The sequence below is a fragment of the Centroberyx affinis genome, unplaced genomic scaffold (assembly GCF_046629955.1).
Source record: "Centroberyx affinis isolate AG114_WGS23_722 - 3 ecotype Tasmania unplaced genomic scaffold, CSIRO-AGI_Caff_v1 ptg003645l_1, whole genome shotgun sequence".
Taxonomy (NCBI): Eukaryota; Metazoa; Chordata; class Actinopteri; order Beryciformes; family Berycidae; genus Centroberyx; species Centroberyx affinis.
Window position 1 is genome coordinate 104,792 of NW_027281553.1, and position 16,966 is coordinate 121,757.

Below are 16,966 nucleotides of genomic sequence, written 5' to 3' on the forward strand. Positions count from 1 at the left end.
TGTATTGCCAAGAAGCATTGTTACAACAGAGAAATAATCTACCAAACACAAAGTTCCGAACTTTTTGGTCGATGTTTAGTATAGATATAATATAGCTGGTTACTGAGTTGAAGTTAATAGTAATAAGTAAAAAGTTGAAGTAGGCTAATTTTCCTTCATATATGGGTTGACATTTGCACTCATTTCTCCACTTAGCTTCGTGCAGCAATGATGTATTGATGATACACGCGAGTCGCAACAAATAAAAAAAATACTTTACACTTGAATGCGGTGTCAGTCATTGCAGCGGTCGACGTTCCACTGCTGTCCGTCATTGTTGACATTTGTTAGTGCTGTTTTTTTTGTTTTTGTTTGTTTGTTTTGTTTTTTTCTCTCTCTGGCGGCTCAGCATGCGGCTCAGTCGAAGTGACGTGTCTTCCGCTGCGCAGAGGATTGTGGGTCAGAATAGCCAAAAAAGCATGCTGGCCTGCATACTGCAAAATTCGACCGGATGTAGTAGGGCATCCGGGTATTTTCTGGCATACTGCATTGACATGCATGAATTGGGACATGCTAAATCTTTTTCTGGCATACTAAATAGTATGGAAGTATGGGTATTGGAACGCACATAGGAAAAGACTGTAATGCATGAGTGCAAGCCTCTCCTTATCTGCAACTGCTCCCATTGGCTGTTGGATGCAAATAATGTGTTCTTAGCCAGCTTGCCCAGATAAATAATGTAAAGAATGTGTTTAAAAGGAGAAGAACTTTGATCAGGAACTTTGAACTTGTCATTCAATTAAAGAATATCATGACCCTAATGTTTAGTCAGGGATATTGTTGGGAAAATTCAAAAAATCAAATTAAAAACAGCATTACAATAGATAGGTAAAACAATTAAAGACCATGGTGAAAATGTATGTAAGGGATTAATTGCACTCAGTGTAGGGACAACAAAAGAGTTAGTACAGATGCATGGGTGGAATGGCCCTTTAAGGAGCTGGGTTCTGGCTGGTCCACGACAGCTGGGCTGGAAGGGTTAAACTTTCTGTGAGTGGTGGCCCCTCCCCACCCAGCTATTCTCTGGAATACACTAGGAGCCTTGTGTTTTGGCATTCCTCCTGCTGCCTCCATCATGGCTGCATGGCTGGCCCGGAGTGCGGTGAAGAGGAGTGGCCACTGGCTGCTGCCGTGCCCTCCTGCCTCTGCCCTGGCCTGCTGCAGGGGAGTGGGGGGCTCCTCCTCCCCCTCGGTGGCCCTGTCCGGCTCCCGGGACAAACCTCGGACACCTGAGGACCTCCCGCACGTCACCTTCCTGGAGCTGCTGTACAGAATGGTGTTTCAGGGATACTACAACCGTATGCATGAGCTACAGGTACACCAGGCTGCAGCAGGGTGACACTGGGTTACATATTAAAGAGTCCCAGTCCACAATGACGCTCTTGTTTTAAATGGCATTTAAAGATTTTGCTGATTCTTTATACATTTTTTGGCACTGTGTTGTAGAAATCTCTGGTGTTGCTTGTTCTATCTGCTGTGCATGCTGAGTTGAAACATATTTGATGATTCATTGCAGGGATATCTTTTTATTGACCATAATTGCCCCCTTTGGAGACAGTGACAATGCATTATGGTCGGTTGGGTTACCTTAGTTCCCATAGCAACCTCCAGATAACAACAACTATTGTCAGCTGACGTTCACAGGGGAAAGGATTGTTTACCCTTTCTGCTAGACCTGTTTTGTGTAGGGAACACAGCGGCATTCAGCCATACTCACATATCTTCTGGTAGCTGGTAAAAACAATGACTACAGATACAGTAAAGCCATATTTCTTATTACAGTACAGTGTAGAATGGACCTTAACAGATATGGGCCCAAGTCAGCAGTTCAAGTTATATATTTGTTTTGTGTCAATGTACAGTCAGATGCAGATAATTTCATCCGGTTTTCAACACTGATCAGAGGAACGGTCTGATTTCACCATAATTAATGAGAGCAACGTTATATCATATCATATAATATCATACAGTTTAAATGAACAGACTTGCCTATGTGATGAACTGATTAAGTGAAGTTAAGGAAGCAGAATTTTTTCCATTTCTAAATAACTACATGAGAAAGACAGACATTACGACAATGGAGTACACAATAAAATGTGTTTGATCTGGGGCACGTTCAATCTGAAAACGGTGTGCACCATTTTGCTACGGTTTCCGGGTTGAACGTCGTGTTTCCTCGAAACGGTGTGCAACGGCCTTGGAGGTACGTTGTCTCTTGTTTGGTGGGTGTGTCAGAGGTGTTACCCAATCAGCAGCGACGTGTATATAAACCCTGCCGCATTAAAAAGGCAGTGCGCACAATGGATCCAACAAAAGTCCTTTACAAATGTGTCAGCTTGGTGTCTGCAACAACTGAACTAATTAGAAGACATGTTTGCATCTTTTGCTATTGTATGTACCATTGTGGAGTGACACTTTCATACTTTTCTACTCCACTCTACTCCTCTCAATATAAAATGGTAAATATTACAATATCATATCACAACAGTGATCAGCAATAATGATAGGCCTCATAATAAAATAATTAGCTCATATAGATCGTAACACAGTCTCGAAGGTAAGAAGTGGATTATCCTTCACCTGAAATGTTTGCCTTGTCATCCTGAAATGCAAATGAGGCGAATGTTGGATCACTATAATTAGGAACCACAGTTTCCACAAACCCCTTCACTCCATTGGGGTGTTCTCTGCTATTCTGGATGGCAAGGGCAGTGACTGTCACATCGAGCGTATTTTGTAGTATTAAACACATATTTAAAGAACGCAAAGAATGGCCTTCTTAGCTGCCGTAGTTGCAACGCTTGCAAAACACAACAGGGTGTTCAACGCACCACCGTTTACATTTAAATAAACGTTTTGCTACGTTTTGTCGGGGCTGAACGCAGGGCTGGTTTTAATGTTGCTCCTGGGAATAACACACTGACACGCCTCACTTCTCCATCTGATCACTTTGGCGATTCCAGGTCCCCACTCCCTTTTGAAAATCTTCCCGTTCCTTCCCGTTTGCGGTTGTACAGTCGGCTCTATAATAGCACAAGTAAACACAAGTTAGCTAACGTACATCTTCACACTGTAATTGGCGAGTAACTTTAATAACTTTAACTCTACTGGCTATTTTTGCTGGCTTCAATAGAGTCTAAGGATACCGTACCTTATTTACAGAACTGTTTAATAAAAAGGCTGGAAAACTGGTGTGCTGTTAATAGGCTAGCCTATATTTGTAAGAAGTTGTAAGAAGCAGAGGTTGGTTCATTCATGCATTCTGTAATACAGACACAAGACCCTTTTTGTATCAACACACAATTTATTGATTAAAAGTAACACAAACTAATACAAATTATTTACAAGTGTGTGTGTGTGTGTGTGCATGGGTCCTTAACTATAGGGTATGTATGAGCATGCTGGCTGCATGGCCAGGTACTGGCCCTTTGTTAGGGAGGGGAACAAAGGGTCATAAACCATATGCCTAGATGGAGGGAAAGCTGTGTAGGCTTGGTGGAGTTGGTAAACTAAGTTGAATGAGAATTCCAGGATTTTATCTAACAATAGAGTATGAGTAAGAAGAATAACGATATATTCTTTGATGTTATGAGATCATGAAGTTAGATCATGTTAGTGGAGTTAAAATAGCCTACATGCAAACCCTGAGTTTGTGTGTATTTTAACTATCTAACATGTGGGACGGATTTAGTGTTAACTGACTAACAGTTTGTAAATACAATACATATCAATAATTCAACATTAGTAAACAGTTTACATTCACTTCATTGAATATATATATATGTTATTTTCCTAATGCTGTTGCTATGCTATATGCCCAGTTGTTACAGTCTTACTTGGAGTCCTTTGTTTGTCGCGTTGTGAGCGGTTCAAAGCTTGTGGTTTCAAAACTCTGGTTTTCCAGGGAAAAGTATTACTCTGTTGTCCTGATGTCTGGGTCGGTGATCCAGCTGTGTTTCTCTCTGTTGGCCACATCTGTTGCATGTGGCAGAAACGGGAGAGAGTTGTGTGCGCTCCTCAGCACGTCGTAGGCTTCTGGTGTAGGCCTCTGATTGGGTCCTGGTTCTGGTCACTCTGCTTTCTCAGCAGAGGAAAGTTCCTTTCACATCCGCAGTTTGCTTCTGCAGGGAAGACAGGGTAGGCTGCACATATTCACTCCATTTTGGAGCAGGCAGGAGACAGTACAGGCCTTGGGTCTGCAGGAGAAGGGACACCAGTCCTTCTGTGCAGCCACCAGGAGAGCGCTCAAGAGAGAGCTTGAGAGACAGAGGGGAGCCCCAGAGGGCTTGAGAGACAGCACTTGGTTTTTAAGACAGGTGATTTCACACCTAGGTGTGAAATGGCTGGCAGCCTATCAGGGCACGGTTTTGGATGTTCAGGGGGGTTACCACAGGAAACCGTTGTAGTTCTTTACATAGGGAACTGTAGTTTTCAGGACGGCTGAGGGATTGTACCTACACTTTGCAACTCCAATTTTGGTGATTTTAATGTTTTATCTTCAATGGAAGGATCACATGTTGCTCTATGGGTTGAGAAAATTCTACAACCTTTGGATTTATGAAACCGTGACAAATGATTAGATGAACTCAAAATGCATGATGGTCAAACTGAAAACAAGACTGTTCTCCTTAGATACTGAAAAGTTCTGGAGAAACAAGGTTTTCAACCGACAACAGCGATATTAAAGTATATTCTTCTTCTTATTATCAGCTTATTATTATCTTGGTCTGAACCCTAATTGCTGTTGGCCTTGATGATACAGATGTGTGCGCAGGGATTTAAAGTTGTTTTTCAAGATTCCTTGCAGCCAGGTTTCTCTGTCTACTCTCCTCACATTCTCTTTGCCTCCAATTTTAGGTATATGAGAAGCAGCTGTATGGTCCCATCTACAGAGGAGGACTGAAGTCAGTGTGTGTGAACAGTGCGAAGCTGCTGGAGGAAGTCCTGAGGAAGGATGAGAAGTTCCCCAGCCGAGGAGACATGTCCCTGTGGACGGAGTATCGCGACATGAGGGGACTCGGCTATGGACCTTTCACAGAGTAAGGCTCACACATCAGCATTTCCATTGCTCTGCGCTCGCTGTACATAAAATGCTGTCAGACTTGTGAAATTTGTAATCCTTAACTGCTTTCCAGGGCAAAGTCCTGTCATGTGAGCGGAATGGATTGTCACAAATGAAGGTGGCAGCTGGGTAATTTGGTTGTGAAAGAGATTGTTCTGGGACTGAAAGGTTGACTGTAGAAGCTCATGCACACCTTCAGTTTCTTGTAGACAGGTGCGTAGGAGGAAATGTCCATAGGCAAGAGAAGAGAGAATTCCCGCACACTGTCCTTTTGCTTGCAATAAACCTAAAGTATATTAACTTAAACTTTAATAAACTTAAAGTTTATTGCAAGTAAAAGGTTATTGCAAGTTTTTAAAGTTTTAAAGTTTATTGCAAGTAAAAAGACAGTGTGCACACTGTCCTTGCAATAAACTTGCAATAACTACACTTTCACTTTTTTTTTGTGATCAATTATTTATTGTGTGTATAAGGAAGGGGGAGCACCATCACAGTCACAAAAGTGACACAAGGCAAACAAAGCAAAGTGTACTACAACCGATCCCCCCCCCTTCCCATTTCCCTTGTTTTCCTCCCACCAACCCACTCCCTCTAACCCCTAACATGATGAACCAAGGCAGTGTACATAGATAAAAATACAAAAATAGACACAAAAACAGCAAACAATCATTAACAAAACTACCAGTACAACCCACCCATTCCTCCCAACCCCATCCCCCTGCTACCCAGGAATCCCATCATCATTATAGACATAAACCAGCAGCATTCAGACACAAAGGAATTAGATAATTATGCTAATTTCTTCCATCATCCATGATAATATCCACAGAAATAGCCAAGAGTATACCTAAAATATATGTATATATATGAAGTAACCAAAGAATGTACATATAGTATATACAGTATATATAATATTCTAAACAAGTAAGCAGTAAGCAGATAGTTAACCACAAGTATTTATAATAAAACACTATTTTTTTCTAGTAGCTTTGACCAGCAAATAATATTTAGCGTTTTGGCATAATGTAATCGTGCTATAGAAAGCTCCAGCTGTGCTATATCCCGGTAGGAAGAGAGCCATTCCCTCACCGTGCATGTGGTGGTTTCCAGCGACAAGCTACCATCCTTTTAGCAGCTGTGAGACCAGCTAACAAGTGGCGCCTATCATTTGTAGTTAGCTCCAAAGAGGAGGTGTCATTAAGTAATAGCAGACACTGTGAGTGAGGGATGACTCTCTCCATAATACTAGACATAATACTTGAGACATTTTCCCAAAATCTATTAACCTCTGGGCACTGCCAGACCATATGAAGAAAAGTGCCGATGGTATTGTCTGGACAAAAGTCGCAATATGGATTAGCTCTGAGTTTCATTTGTTGTAATCTTCGAGGTGTATCATTTGATGGTTTGGATTTCTGGATGACAAGGATATATTTGACCATATAGTGTGCCAATCCAGATCTGAGGAAGTATTGATATCTCTCTTCCAGAGTCTGTTAAGTGGCAAAGGTTTATATGAGGACTCAGTTATAAATTTATAAAGGTCAGAGACAATACCATTGTTTTTACCTTTGGCGCCATCAAATGAAGGGAGTTTCCAAATCAGTGCCCAATGGGACACCTTTAGCATGCATTGCTGCATGCAACTGTAGATAAAAAAAAGAAAGAAGTGCCCAGAAGATTATAGGACCTTTGTGAATCTTGGAATTCATGGAGACCTTGTTGTCCTACAATGTCTTAGTATGTCGAGTATGAACACCTTTGTCACCCCACTATGGAAAGAAAATTGGCTTCCCATCTATCAAAAGAGAATAATTATGGAAAATTGGAGATTGATGAAAGAATTTGTTGCAAATTTTAGCAAATTGCTGGACTTTATGCCACACAGTGAAAAGGTATGATATAATTGGCCCAAAATCCTGTTTCACTATCTTATGGGGTATGTTGGAATATATCAAATTTGGTAGATTATGTGGATATGTTAATTGTTCTTCAATGGGGCGCCATGACACACAAGTCTCTGGATTCAACCAGGTAGTAAGTGGACGCAGAGCAAAACACCATGAATACCATTCAAAATTAGGCAGGTTAATGCCTCCTGATAATTGATGCCTTTGCAAGGTAGAAGTTTTGATTCTGGGTTTTTTCTTGTTCCACAAAAAAGTGCTGATAACAGAATGCAACTTCTTCCAGTAGCCATCCGGTGGGGCTACAGGTATCATTGAGCTAATAAAATTAATACGAGGCAATACATTCATCTTAATGACTGAAATTCTAGACTGAAAGGAGGTAGGGAGTGTACCCCATCTCTTTAAATCGCCATCTATGTTGTTTAGGACTTTATTGTAGTTGTTAGTATTTAATGTGTCAAGGGAAGGATAGATAGAGACCCCTAAGTATTTAAAATTGTGAACGACAGGAATAGTAAAAGGTGTCTGCCCACATAATTCACCCATTGGCATTAATGCTGATTTTGCCCAGTTAATTTTATATCCAGAGATATTACTAAAAACCTCAAAGGTTTTAAAGAGATGTAAGAGTGATTCAAATGCCTTCTCGGCATCTAGTGAAAGAATGGCACTGTGGTTTTCTGACCTTGAAACTGAATCTATAACATGAAGCAAGTGACGGACATTATCAGATGCTAGTCTGGATTTAATAAACCCAGTTTGGTCATGGTGGACCTTGCAATAAACTTTCAGTTTATTGCAATAAACTAAAAAAAAATATATAGAAGTTAAAAAAAGATAGAAGGGTGGTGTCTGAGTCAGACAGTTATCAGATAGTCATAACTAGAACAAAATTAACATTTGTTAACAACTAAACTTTGTATCTGAGATCTTGCAACTTAACACCACTGAGAACATTCATATCTGTGAATTTCTAACTTGTTGTTAGGTGCTTATTGGACCTTTTGTCTCTCCTGTCCAAAACCAGCCCCTAACCAAATGTGACCAAATGGGTACTCTCAACCATAGAATTGCATAGTAGCTGGTATTACAATCAACTAATGAGACCCACACAAGTTGTTCAAGTGAATGAACCAAACAGAGACGTGCGTTTCAATATAAAAATATGTAAGTTACTTTATTTTCATTAAGATCAGTCTTATGGTTTGCTAAAAGTCAATTAAGGGGAGAGGGACAGGAGGCCCAGACCCACCAGAGCAAAGGGGCTCTGCTACCACCAGTACAAGGGAGTGGCCAGTGAACAGAACTCAGTGCAGTGCAAAACAATCTACACACGTTAGTGATCATAAGTCAAACAAGTGAATCTATAGTGATTCAATATGTGATAATTACTACTTACCAACGGTGAACAACCAAACCTGAACCAAAGTGTAAATTAAACTAAACACCGATGCCATCTCCCGCTCACACCAGTGGACCAACAGAGAATGATTCCCCTCCGGTAATGGGCCTGAAACCAACCAACAGCATTAAAAGGGATGTAGGACAAGATACTACAAGAAAAAGCTATGTGATTGCATCGACCCAATTACAATATTATATATACACACAAACAGCGGCTGGCAGCCTCAGCCACGACAAGGCTTTCCTGCAACACAACAAATACAAATGACATTCAGTGCATATCAATCACTTCCTGTAGTACAATACCTCAGGGAGACCACTCCCCTACAAATACCACTAACAATGTTTATTTACCTTTAATGCATCGCATCTGAACACTCACAACACAAGGCACCATAGGTAGCACGTCTGGGATGCCCTAAACATGACACAAGGTTGAATAATTTGTCTCCAATCAAACAATATGTAACAGCAATATCAAATAAGGGCATCCTACCTCAATGTGGTTCTCATCCTTCCCAATGCTACTGCTGCAATTGGAACACTTATCACCTAAAAGTTATGAATACATTACAATCATAGAACATGATAGAAATGAAAAGCAAATGTGTAGCTGCAATTGGAACACTGATCACCCAAGTATATGGCAACTCCTTAAGGTGGGTTGCTGCTCCAACCACCAGTTAAGTCAACAATAAGCTGTTTGCTTCACATGCATCACACATAACCAGTATTCACCAAACAATGCAGCTTCCAAGTACAAGCCAGAAACAGGCAGCTTTATACTCTCATTATCTCACAGGTGACAGTGATTATCTAGTGGGCAGGTCCTACCTGTCACACAAACAAATGGCTAAAAAGTTCATTGTCCAGTGCTCCAGGTGCCAACAATGATGCAGCTCCTCATTTTTACAGATGAACATATGCTGTGAAAAAATCGTTGGTCCTTTGTTTGGAGTAAAATCAGGATCAAGTATTAGAGTGAACATTAAGCATTGCTCATTATAGCTGGTGTCGTCAGACGTCAGTAATATGAATATAAAACTTGTGATGCATATAGCCTAGGGATATTATGTGGATTCAGATCAGCTATTCACTGTAGTCACATGATCTTTGGCCTGTTTCTTGAGTTTCTGTAGAAAAGCATGCTCGTAATACACACCGTTAATTACTTATTATTACAATAATATTGTTTTACAGCTGTTGTAGTGCACTATTGTCAAGAACTGCTGTCACACCCTGGGATGGTATTCGTCTAGCTTCTCTGTGGACAAGATCATAATGCCATCCATTCAGTCATATATTCTATTATACCAATGATTTAAGTCATTCTGTGTTTCCAATTAGGGCAATTGCGGTGATTTTTAAGTTCTTTCCAATCATCTAGATTATTCAGATCTCCATTATTGCTGGTGGAGTCTGCACAGTCAGCATAGTTGGAGACATCAGGGCTTGTTTTCCTCCTTTCAGAAGAAGCCATTTGCTGCCTTTCATTCTTGTACAATATGAAAAACAACTTCCACAGACTTGAAAATTGCCTGAGCTAGTTAATCCATCACAGTAAACACAAAGCCTTAATTTGGTTTTGTCAGAGTTTCTGTTTTAGTGTTATTTGATTGTGCCTAAGTTGAGTGTTTTCACATCAGCGCACATTATGTTACGCTCTGCTTGCTGTCAATCACCTGACACCCACAGGAAAAATTCCTCAAAATTCCTCACCTTACAAACTTTATTGACGCATCTTGTCTTTTTATTTAGGGTGTCTTTGTTAGGGTTTCTTTGCTAGGTTTGACACCATAAAGTTTGTATTTTAAAAACAGTGAAAAATTAGTAAACGTAAAAACGTAAAAATTAATATAAATTAATACAGTATACAGTACATTGCAAAATGATTGGGGGAAATATAAACTAGATGGAGACGGTCGTAAATGAGAGCAACTCTAAATGACACCGGTATTCTTCTTTAACCCTGTAGCCTACTGTGCATGGTTCTTGTAAACACTACAGTATTCTCGTTTTGATCGTCATGACTAGGCCTACTCATCAGTTTTGCGTTCAGGTCACAAACAAATCAGATCACCTGTTTAGACACTTGAAACTTGGCAAAATTGTATTGGCTAAGTTTTGCTTCCTCATTCTGAATCTGATTGTGTTTGTTCCCAGAGAAGGAGAGAAGTGGTACAACCTGAGAACCATGCTGAACAAGCGCATGCTCAATCCTAAAGACTCGGCCCAGTACGGGGACGTGATCAACGAGGTGGTGACGGACCTGATCAATAGGATCGACTATCTGCGCCAGAGCAGCCCTACAGGAAACTTGGTGACCAACCTGTCCAATGAGCTGTATCGATTCTCCCTGGAGGGTATGTGGAGTCAAATGTTAGTTGAAGCTGCGCACCCAAGAAGACCCGAATGCTGAAACCATAGAGCTGCATGTTTCATCTATTTATATGTTTTAATCATGCGCATTGATAAAAATAACAAAAAACTGAAAAATCTGGGAATGATGAAAGCTTGAACATTGTTTTTTTGAGTGCACACCATTTTTCTGCTTTGATTGTCATATGTGGAAAATCTGTGTGCACTAGGCTACGAGGCATGATTACGTTTTCCTGGGCCAAAACATTTAAATTTATGAGACTTATTATTATCATGCTTGTTTTTTTGGTTGTTTTTTGATACCTTTTGCACTCTTTGAGTTCTGGTAAACTTCTTTAACCTCTGCCGCTCAGGTATCTCCTCCATCTTGTTTGAGACGAGGATTGGCTGTCTGGAGAAGGAAATCCCCACAGGTACGCAAGACTTCATCGACTCCATAGCCCAGATGTTCTCCAACAGCATGGTTGTCATGGTGATGCCCAAGTGGAGCCGCAGGCTCGTGCCCCACTGGCGGTGGTACATCGCAGGCTGGGAGGGCATCTTCACATTTGGTGAGTTTCACAGGTTGTGATGACAAATACAGTTTAGCTACTGCTGAGAGGCTAAACATGTGATTAACATTATATTACACATAAATACACAATAACAATCGCAATGTTGAGACGAAACAATTACAATAACTGTTTCAAGTAAATCACAAATCAGTTCAACTGCATCTGCATCAACAATATGGCTGCTGTTGTGGCTGCTGATTTTGCTATGGTTCTGCTACTACTACTTGTAATGGTAATTAAATAATTACAATACAAAGACATGAAAGAATAAAATGTGTATTATGCACAAGACTGAAGAACAAAGCGCAAGAATTTGTTTTATTTTTTGTGCTATTTATCACTTTGTAAGACTAGGCGTTACGTTTTTCAAATGATGGAAACTAAAACAAAACTCTTCCATTTCCGGACTTGTTATAGCTGGAAAGTTGATTGACAAGAAGATGGAGGCCATCCAGCAGCGTGTGGACAATGACCAGGAAGTGGAGGGCGAATACCTAACATACCTCCTGTCAAACACTCAGATGAGCAGTAAAGAGGTGTACGGCAGCATTGCAGAGCTTTTATTAGCTGGAGTGGACACGGTAAATGAGATACTTTACCAACAGACTTTACTTTCAGATGATTCCCCATAGGAAAAGTATCTTTTTGCTTGCCCCCATCCAGGGAGCTCAGGGTGCAGGGTCAGCTTTTGCAGGGGCTCCCAAAATTTTTTATGTCAAGGACCCCCAAATAGATACGCATTAGACCACACACCTCCATTTGATGGAGGAGTGGTCCCCGGACCTCACTTTGAGAACCACTGAGCTGTAGAGCTATGGAGCTGGTAGGGATGCAGTGACTTGCCCAAGGACACTGCAGGGTTTACTGACATGAGGCTTGAACCCAGTTGACAGACAGTAAATCTAACCACTAAGCTGTCCATTCTGCAGACTTCTTATGCCACTCCAGGTTTATTAAAAAAGCCATTCTGTAAATCTGTAATTATCACTGTGAAATGTCAAAATGTGAGCTGGTCTGTTTCCTGAATCACATATTGTTATGGCCGTAGCCGTACCCCCAGAAGATTCCCTAGTGTTTCCTTGTGTTTCCCCTTCCCTGTGTTCCCAGTGCTCCCCTGTCCGTCTGTCTCTCTCTCTCTCTGTTTTTGTTTTGTTTGTGTGTGTATTGGCATGGGCGTGGTCTCCCTTCCTCGTTCTCCTGGCTCCTCAGAAAAAATCTGAAAATCTGAAAAAGTACACATAGTAATTAATATTTATAGTAGAAATATTTCACTGTTTTTCCTATCCTATAAATCATCTCGCAATCCCCCCAAATTATCTCGTGACCCCCTGGGGGATCCTGACCCCCATGGGTTCAGAACCACTGTTTTATAGGATGAGGAACTTTTACACCCCCTGGGGCTGATGAAACCCTTTCAAAACCAATTAGATAAAGTAAAAAATGCGTGGTGGTGAAATTCAAAACGAGGCCGTTTTTCTTAGTTCCTGAAAAGTGAACAATTTGACATTTTTCATGCAACAACAGCAATTTGTAAGTACACTGTGTACTGTATGTATGTATGCATCTGTCTGTCTGTTCTACCTCACTAACATTTCTTTGTTGTCAAGACGTCCAACACCCTGATGTGGGCTATGTACCTGCTGTCAAGGTATCCTGAAGCACAGGACACTCTGTATGAAGAAGTGTCCCGGTGCATAGCGGCTGACCAGATCCCCTCTGCTCAAGAAGTCACCCGAATGCCGTATCTCAAGGCCGTCATCAAGGAAACACTGAGGTGAGACTGGCCAGGGTCGGGGGTTCAATTCCCACTGGGGCCACCCATGTTAAAAATGTATGAACTCATGATGCTGGAAAGTGTTTTGGATTGAAGCGTCATCTGTTACTTTCAGATGAGGAGGAGAGGCGGTTCAAAGTTATAAGGAAATTATTTAGTAACTTATTGTTTGTTCTTTTGAACCTACAGTTTTCATTGCTTTTCAGTTTCCAGGTTCATTTTTCTGTATATTTAATGATCTAATTTTATACTTTGTCTTTTGGGTTTCTTACCTCTACCACATGGGACAATGTATCGAAAATTCAATATATCGCAATACAAAAATTATATAAATATATAATACATTTTTATAGTATTATATATTTATAGTATCTATAGTATAGATAGTATGAAAAACAGATGAATCACAATATCATCTGTTTTATTCTGCTGTAGTAATCACAAATGATACGGCTTGTCCATCACAATTTCACAAGCTCTCCATCCAAATTAGAGTATTTGTATTTTGTAATGACATTTTTAAATTGTTGTTTACATTCTAGCCATTGCTGGAAAGATGTATGTCTCATATACTAAATACTAAACTACTAACTAAACTAAAATGTCAGGGGAAACAATGACCCCCCTAAGCCACTAATGATAGAGTATTCATAGTATTCCCATGATGTCACATGCATTTCCTACCAATATGGCACTTTACCATATGCACAGCTCATTGGCTGTGGTTGTCATTTGATTATAATCAACTGTTAATTTATTACAATTACCTGTTGTTTTCCTACCAAGATGTAAGGTGGCGATGTAACAGAATAGTTAATGAATACTTTCCTTGTTTTGCAGGATGTACCCTGTGGTTCCACTGAATGCAAGGATCATTACAGAAACGGATGTTATTATTGATGGATATCGTTTTCCAAAGAAGGTGGGTCTGCCTTTTGAATTGACTGTTTGTACATTAATTAATTAATTAATACATTATAACTGCATATTATTAGATGTTATTATTATGTTAAATCTAATCTAGTATCAGTGTTTACTTCTTTTACTTCTACAATAATAATAACAATATTAATAATAGTAATAATGGCTATAAATGTATAGTACTTTTCTTAAGAAATGTACAAAGTGCTGTAAAAGAACAGGAGCTTAGCAAACATATTAGAATATTATCAGAGTTTCGGTGTTTCAGCTCTCGGTTGCTGTCTCTCCAGACCGCTTTCACGTTTTGTCACTACGCCATCAGTCACGATGAGAAGACGTTCCCAGAGCCGTGGAAGTTTAAGCCGGAGAGGTGGCTGCGGGATGGCCGGGAAAGGCCCAACCCCTTCGGCTCCATCCCGTTTGGGTTCGGGGTTAGAGGTTGCGTCGGTCGCCGGATTGCTGAGCTGGAGATGTACCTGGCTCTGTTTCGGGTGAGTGACAAGGTGGTAAAACTCTTTGAAACATTTACTAAATACACAGGATCTAATATGTAAACTTTTGTTCTATTAAACCATGGTGAGTGCCTGCTTCAAAACCTGGCTTGGAAATGACAGTGTCCAGTAACCCAAATACTGCCAGTCTTATTTTATTCAGTTAGATATTCCATGGGGACACAAAGGGGTTGATGAGCCACAAAGACAACAGCATTTTGTAGTTGTTACTACAAAACTGTATAACTGTAAAGTTTTGCATAATAGTTTTTGTTGCAACCTGCAACGTTCAAGACCTTTTATAAGGCACAAGGTATGATTTTAAACAGCAATTGGGTTACTGTATGCATAAGTGATGCACAAGGCAATTTTTTTTAGGGAAAGTAGATGCCAACCAAGTGAGCCACATGCCCAAAAATCTATTCTGAGGCAACTCCTTGGGCACAGTTGCGCAAAACATTCAGAGCAACAGATCAATAAGTTGTCTGGTGTGTCACTGTCTTACAGCGCACTAAGATACAGTCATTTCAGTAACTCAAAGCTTCTCTTTCTCTTCCCTTGCAGCTAATCAGGCTGTTTGAAATCAAACCAGACCCCACAATGGGAGAGGTGAAGGTCCTCAATCGCACCGTGTTAATCGCGGACCGACCAGTGAACCTACACTTCCTGGACAGAGGACGTAACACTGCAACTTGATCTGTTTGTGTAGATTGGTTTGAATGCGGATGTTACATTTGAATGAAGAAAAGCTATATTTCAAAATTTCTATATTTTTAAGAATGTATGATGGATCAAGAGAGTGAGATAACATCAGCAGGATTTAAACCTTTGCTGTAACACAATATGCTTGTGTGTAGGCTCAGATACAACCAGGCCTACATATGAGGTTCATTTCCACAATGCTATATATCCATTTGAAAAAAGTGAGTTCGCCCCCATAGTTCCATCTCAGCCTTCTCCCAAACTATTGAAGTTAACGGGGCCATCTTCTTTCAGCTCCAAAAAAGCATAAAATGTCCATCAAATAACAGCTTGTGCAGCTTAATCCAAGTGTTTTGTACAATTGCACTATGGATCCAAAAGTCCAATATTTAGGATATATAGGATCCACACACACACACACGGCCTCCTAGGCGTCAGAGAGTTTGATGAGACACATTAGAATGTGTCCAAAATCAGGAGAAATCTTCGATACAGACTCATGAGACTTTGGTTATCACAATGTAACGGACCCTAATGTATATGTCTAATGTTAACTGTGATGTTTTATATAAGGGTTATTTGCATTATTCAATTTCTTCATCTTTACATGGGTTTAGATAGTCATGTTTGATGTTAAAGTATTCAGGAATTTGTGTTGAGTTTAATAATGTGAATGTTATGACGGTAAAACAATTCTGTATCATGTTACCAAACGGATCAGGAATTGTTTCTCCTTTCTCTGTAGTCCTGTAGGAACTCCCATCGTTCTCGAGAGAAAGGGCCATAAAAATTGTAAATCCATAAATTCCTTTCATTCTTGGTTTAGTTCTCTCCTTTTTCCTCTACTTTGTATCTCCTAATGTCCCCAATGAGTTTAGAATAGTGTGAAGTACTATACTAAATTAGTTAATCATATATGCATAGGTATTTTAATTATCATCACAATAGTTAAGGTCTGGTTATATTTACCATTCTTGGCCCCCACGTTGATAATTATGTTCTATTTCATTGTTTCCCTATATCAACCACCAAAGTTACTATGTATTAGTGATTTAAATATTAAGATTATAAGTGTGCATCTAGGCTATTCTGCTAAAACAACTCAGTTCACAGAAAAGTTTGAACAGTGAAAGTTTTATTGTCTAATCATGTTTCATGTAATGGTTTTATGCAATCCATAAGTGTTTGTTTAGCTACAGGTTTCATAATGTTCACCGATTGACAACAGTGATTGGTTGAGCCTATGTAATAGATCTAAATTGACATACCACTATTTACTGTTGCCAATAATTTTCATTCCAATGTTTCTATCCTTCTCATTTTATTTTCACTTCATTCTCCTTTTATTTTATTTCATTCTCATTTCATGAGTCAACCTATAGTTTAGTGTTTTATTCTGGTTTATCATCTGTCCAGTTACCATACATTTTCCCGTTTCATGGCTACATGTTTGTTTGTGTTGTTTGTTGTTTGTTTGTCTAGTAGGTAGTTAATAAATGTATTCATTCATTATAAAGTTGTTCTTTGTTTCCTTGTCTGCAGAGAAAAGCAATCCCTGAACTGAAAAGATCTCATAATCTTTAGATTGATGACTGATTATTATAGCCAAGTAAAGGTCTGTTTTTCCCTCATCTATGAAGGTGGTGCCCCTACGAGTGTAATATGATATCTTGATCAAAGTTTCATATTTCCATACCTTTACTTAATTCTAAATTAGATATTTTCGACTC

The 16,966-nt window shown here is 39.8% G+C and overlaps 1 protein-coding gene across 1 annotated transcript; it reads left to right on the forward strand.

Annotated features, from left to right (window-relative positions):
* The first annotated feature begins 1,114 nt into the window (after positions 1–1,114).
* On the forward strand, positions 1,115–16,881 carry cyp27a1.1 (cytochrome P450, family 27, subfamily A, polypeptide 1.1). The gene is made up of 9 exons (XM_071540473.1): positions 1,115–1,354; positions 4,897–5,078; positions 10,579–10,778; positions 11,148–11,345; positions 11,766–11,929; positions 12,956–13,122; positions 13,963–14,044; positions 14,334–14,534; positions 15,099–16,881. The coding sequence occupies exons 1-9, from the start codon at positions 1,115–1,117 to the stop codon at positions 15,228–15,230; spliced, it is 1,566 nt and encodes a 521-aa protein (XP_071396574.1). The 3' UTR covers positions 15,231–16,881.
* The last annotated feature ends 85 nt before the right edge of the window (positions 16,882–16,966 follow it).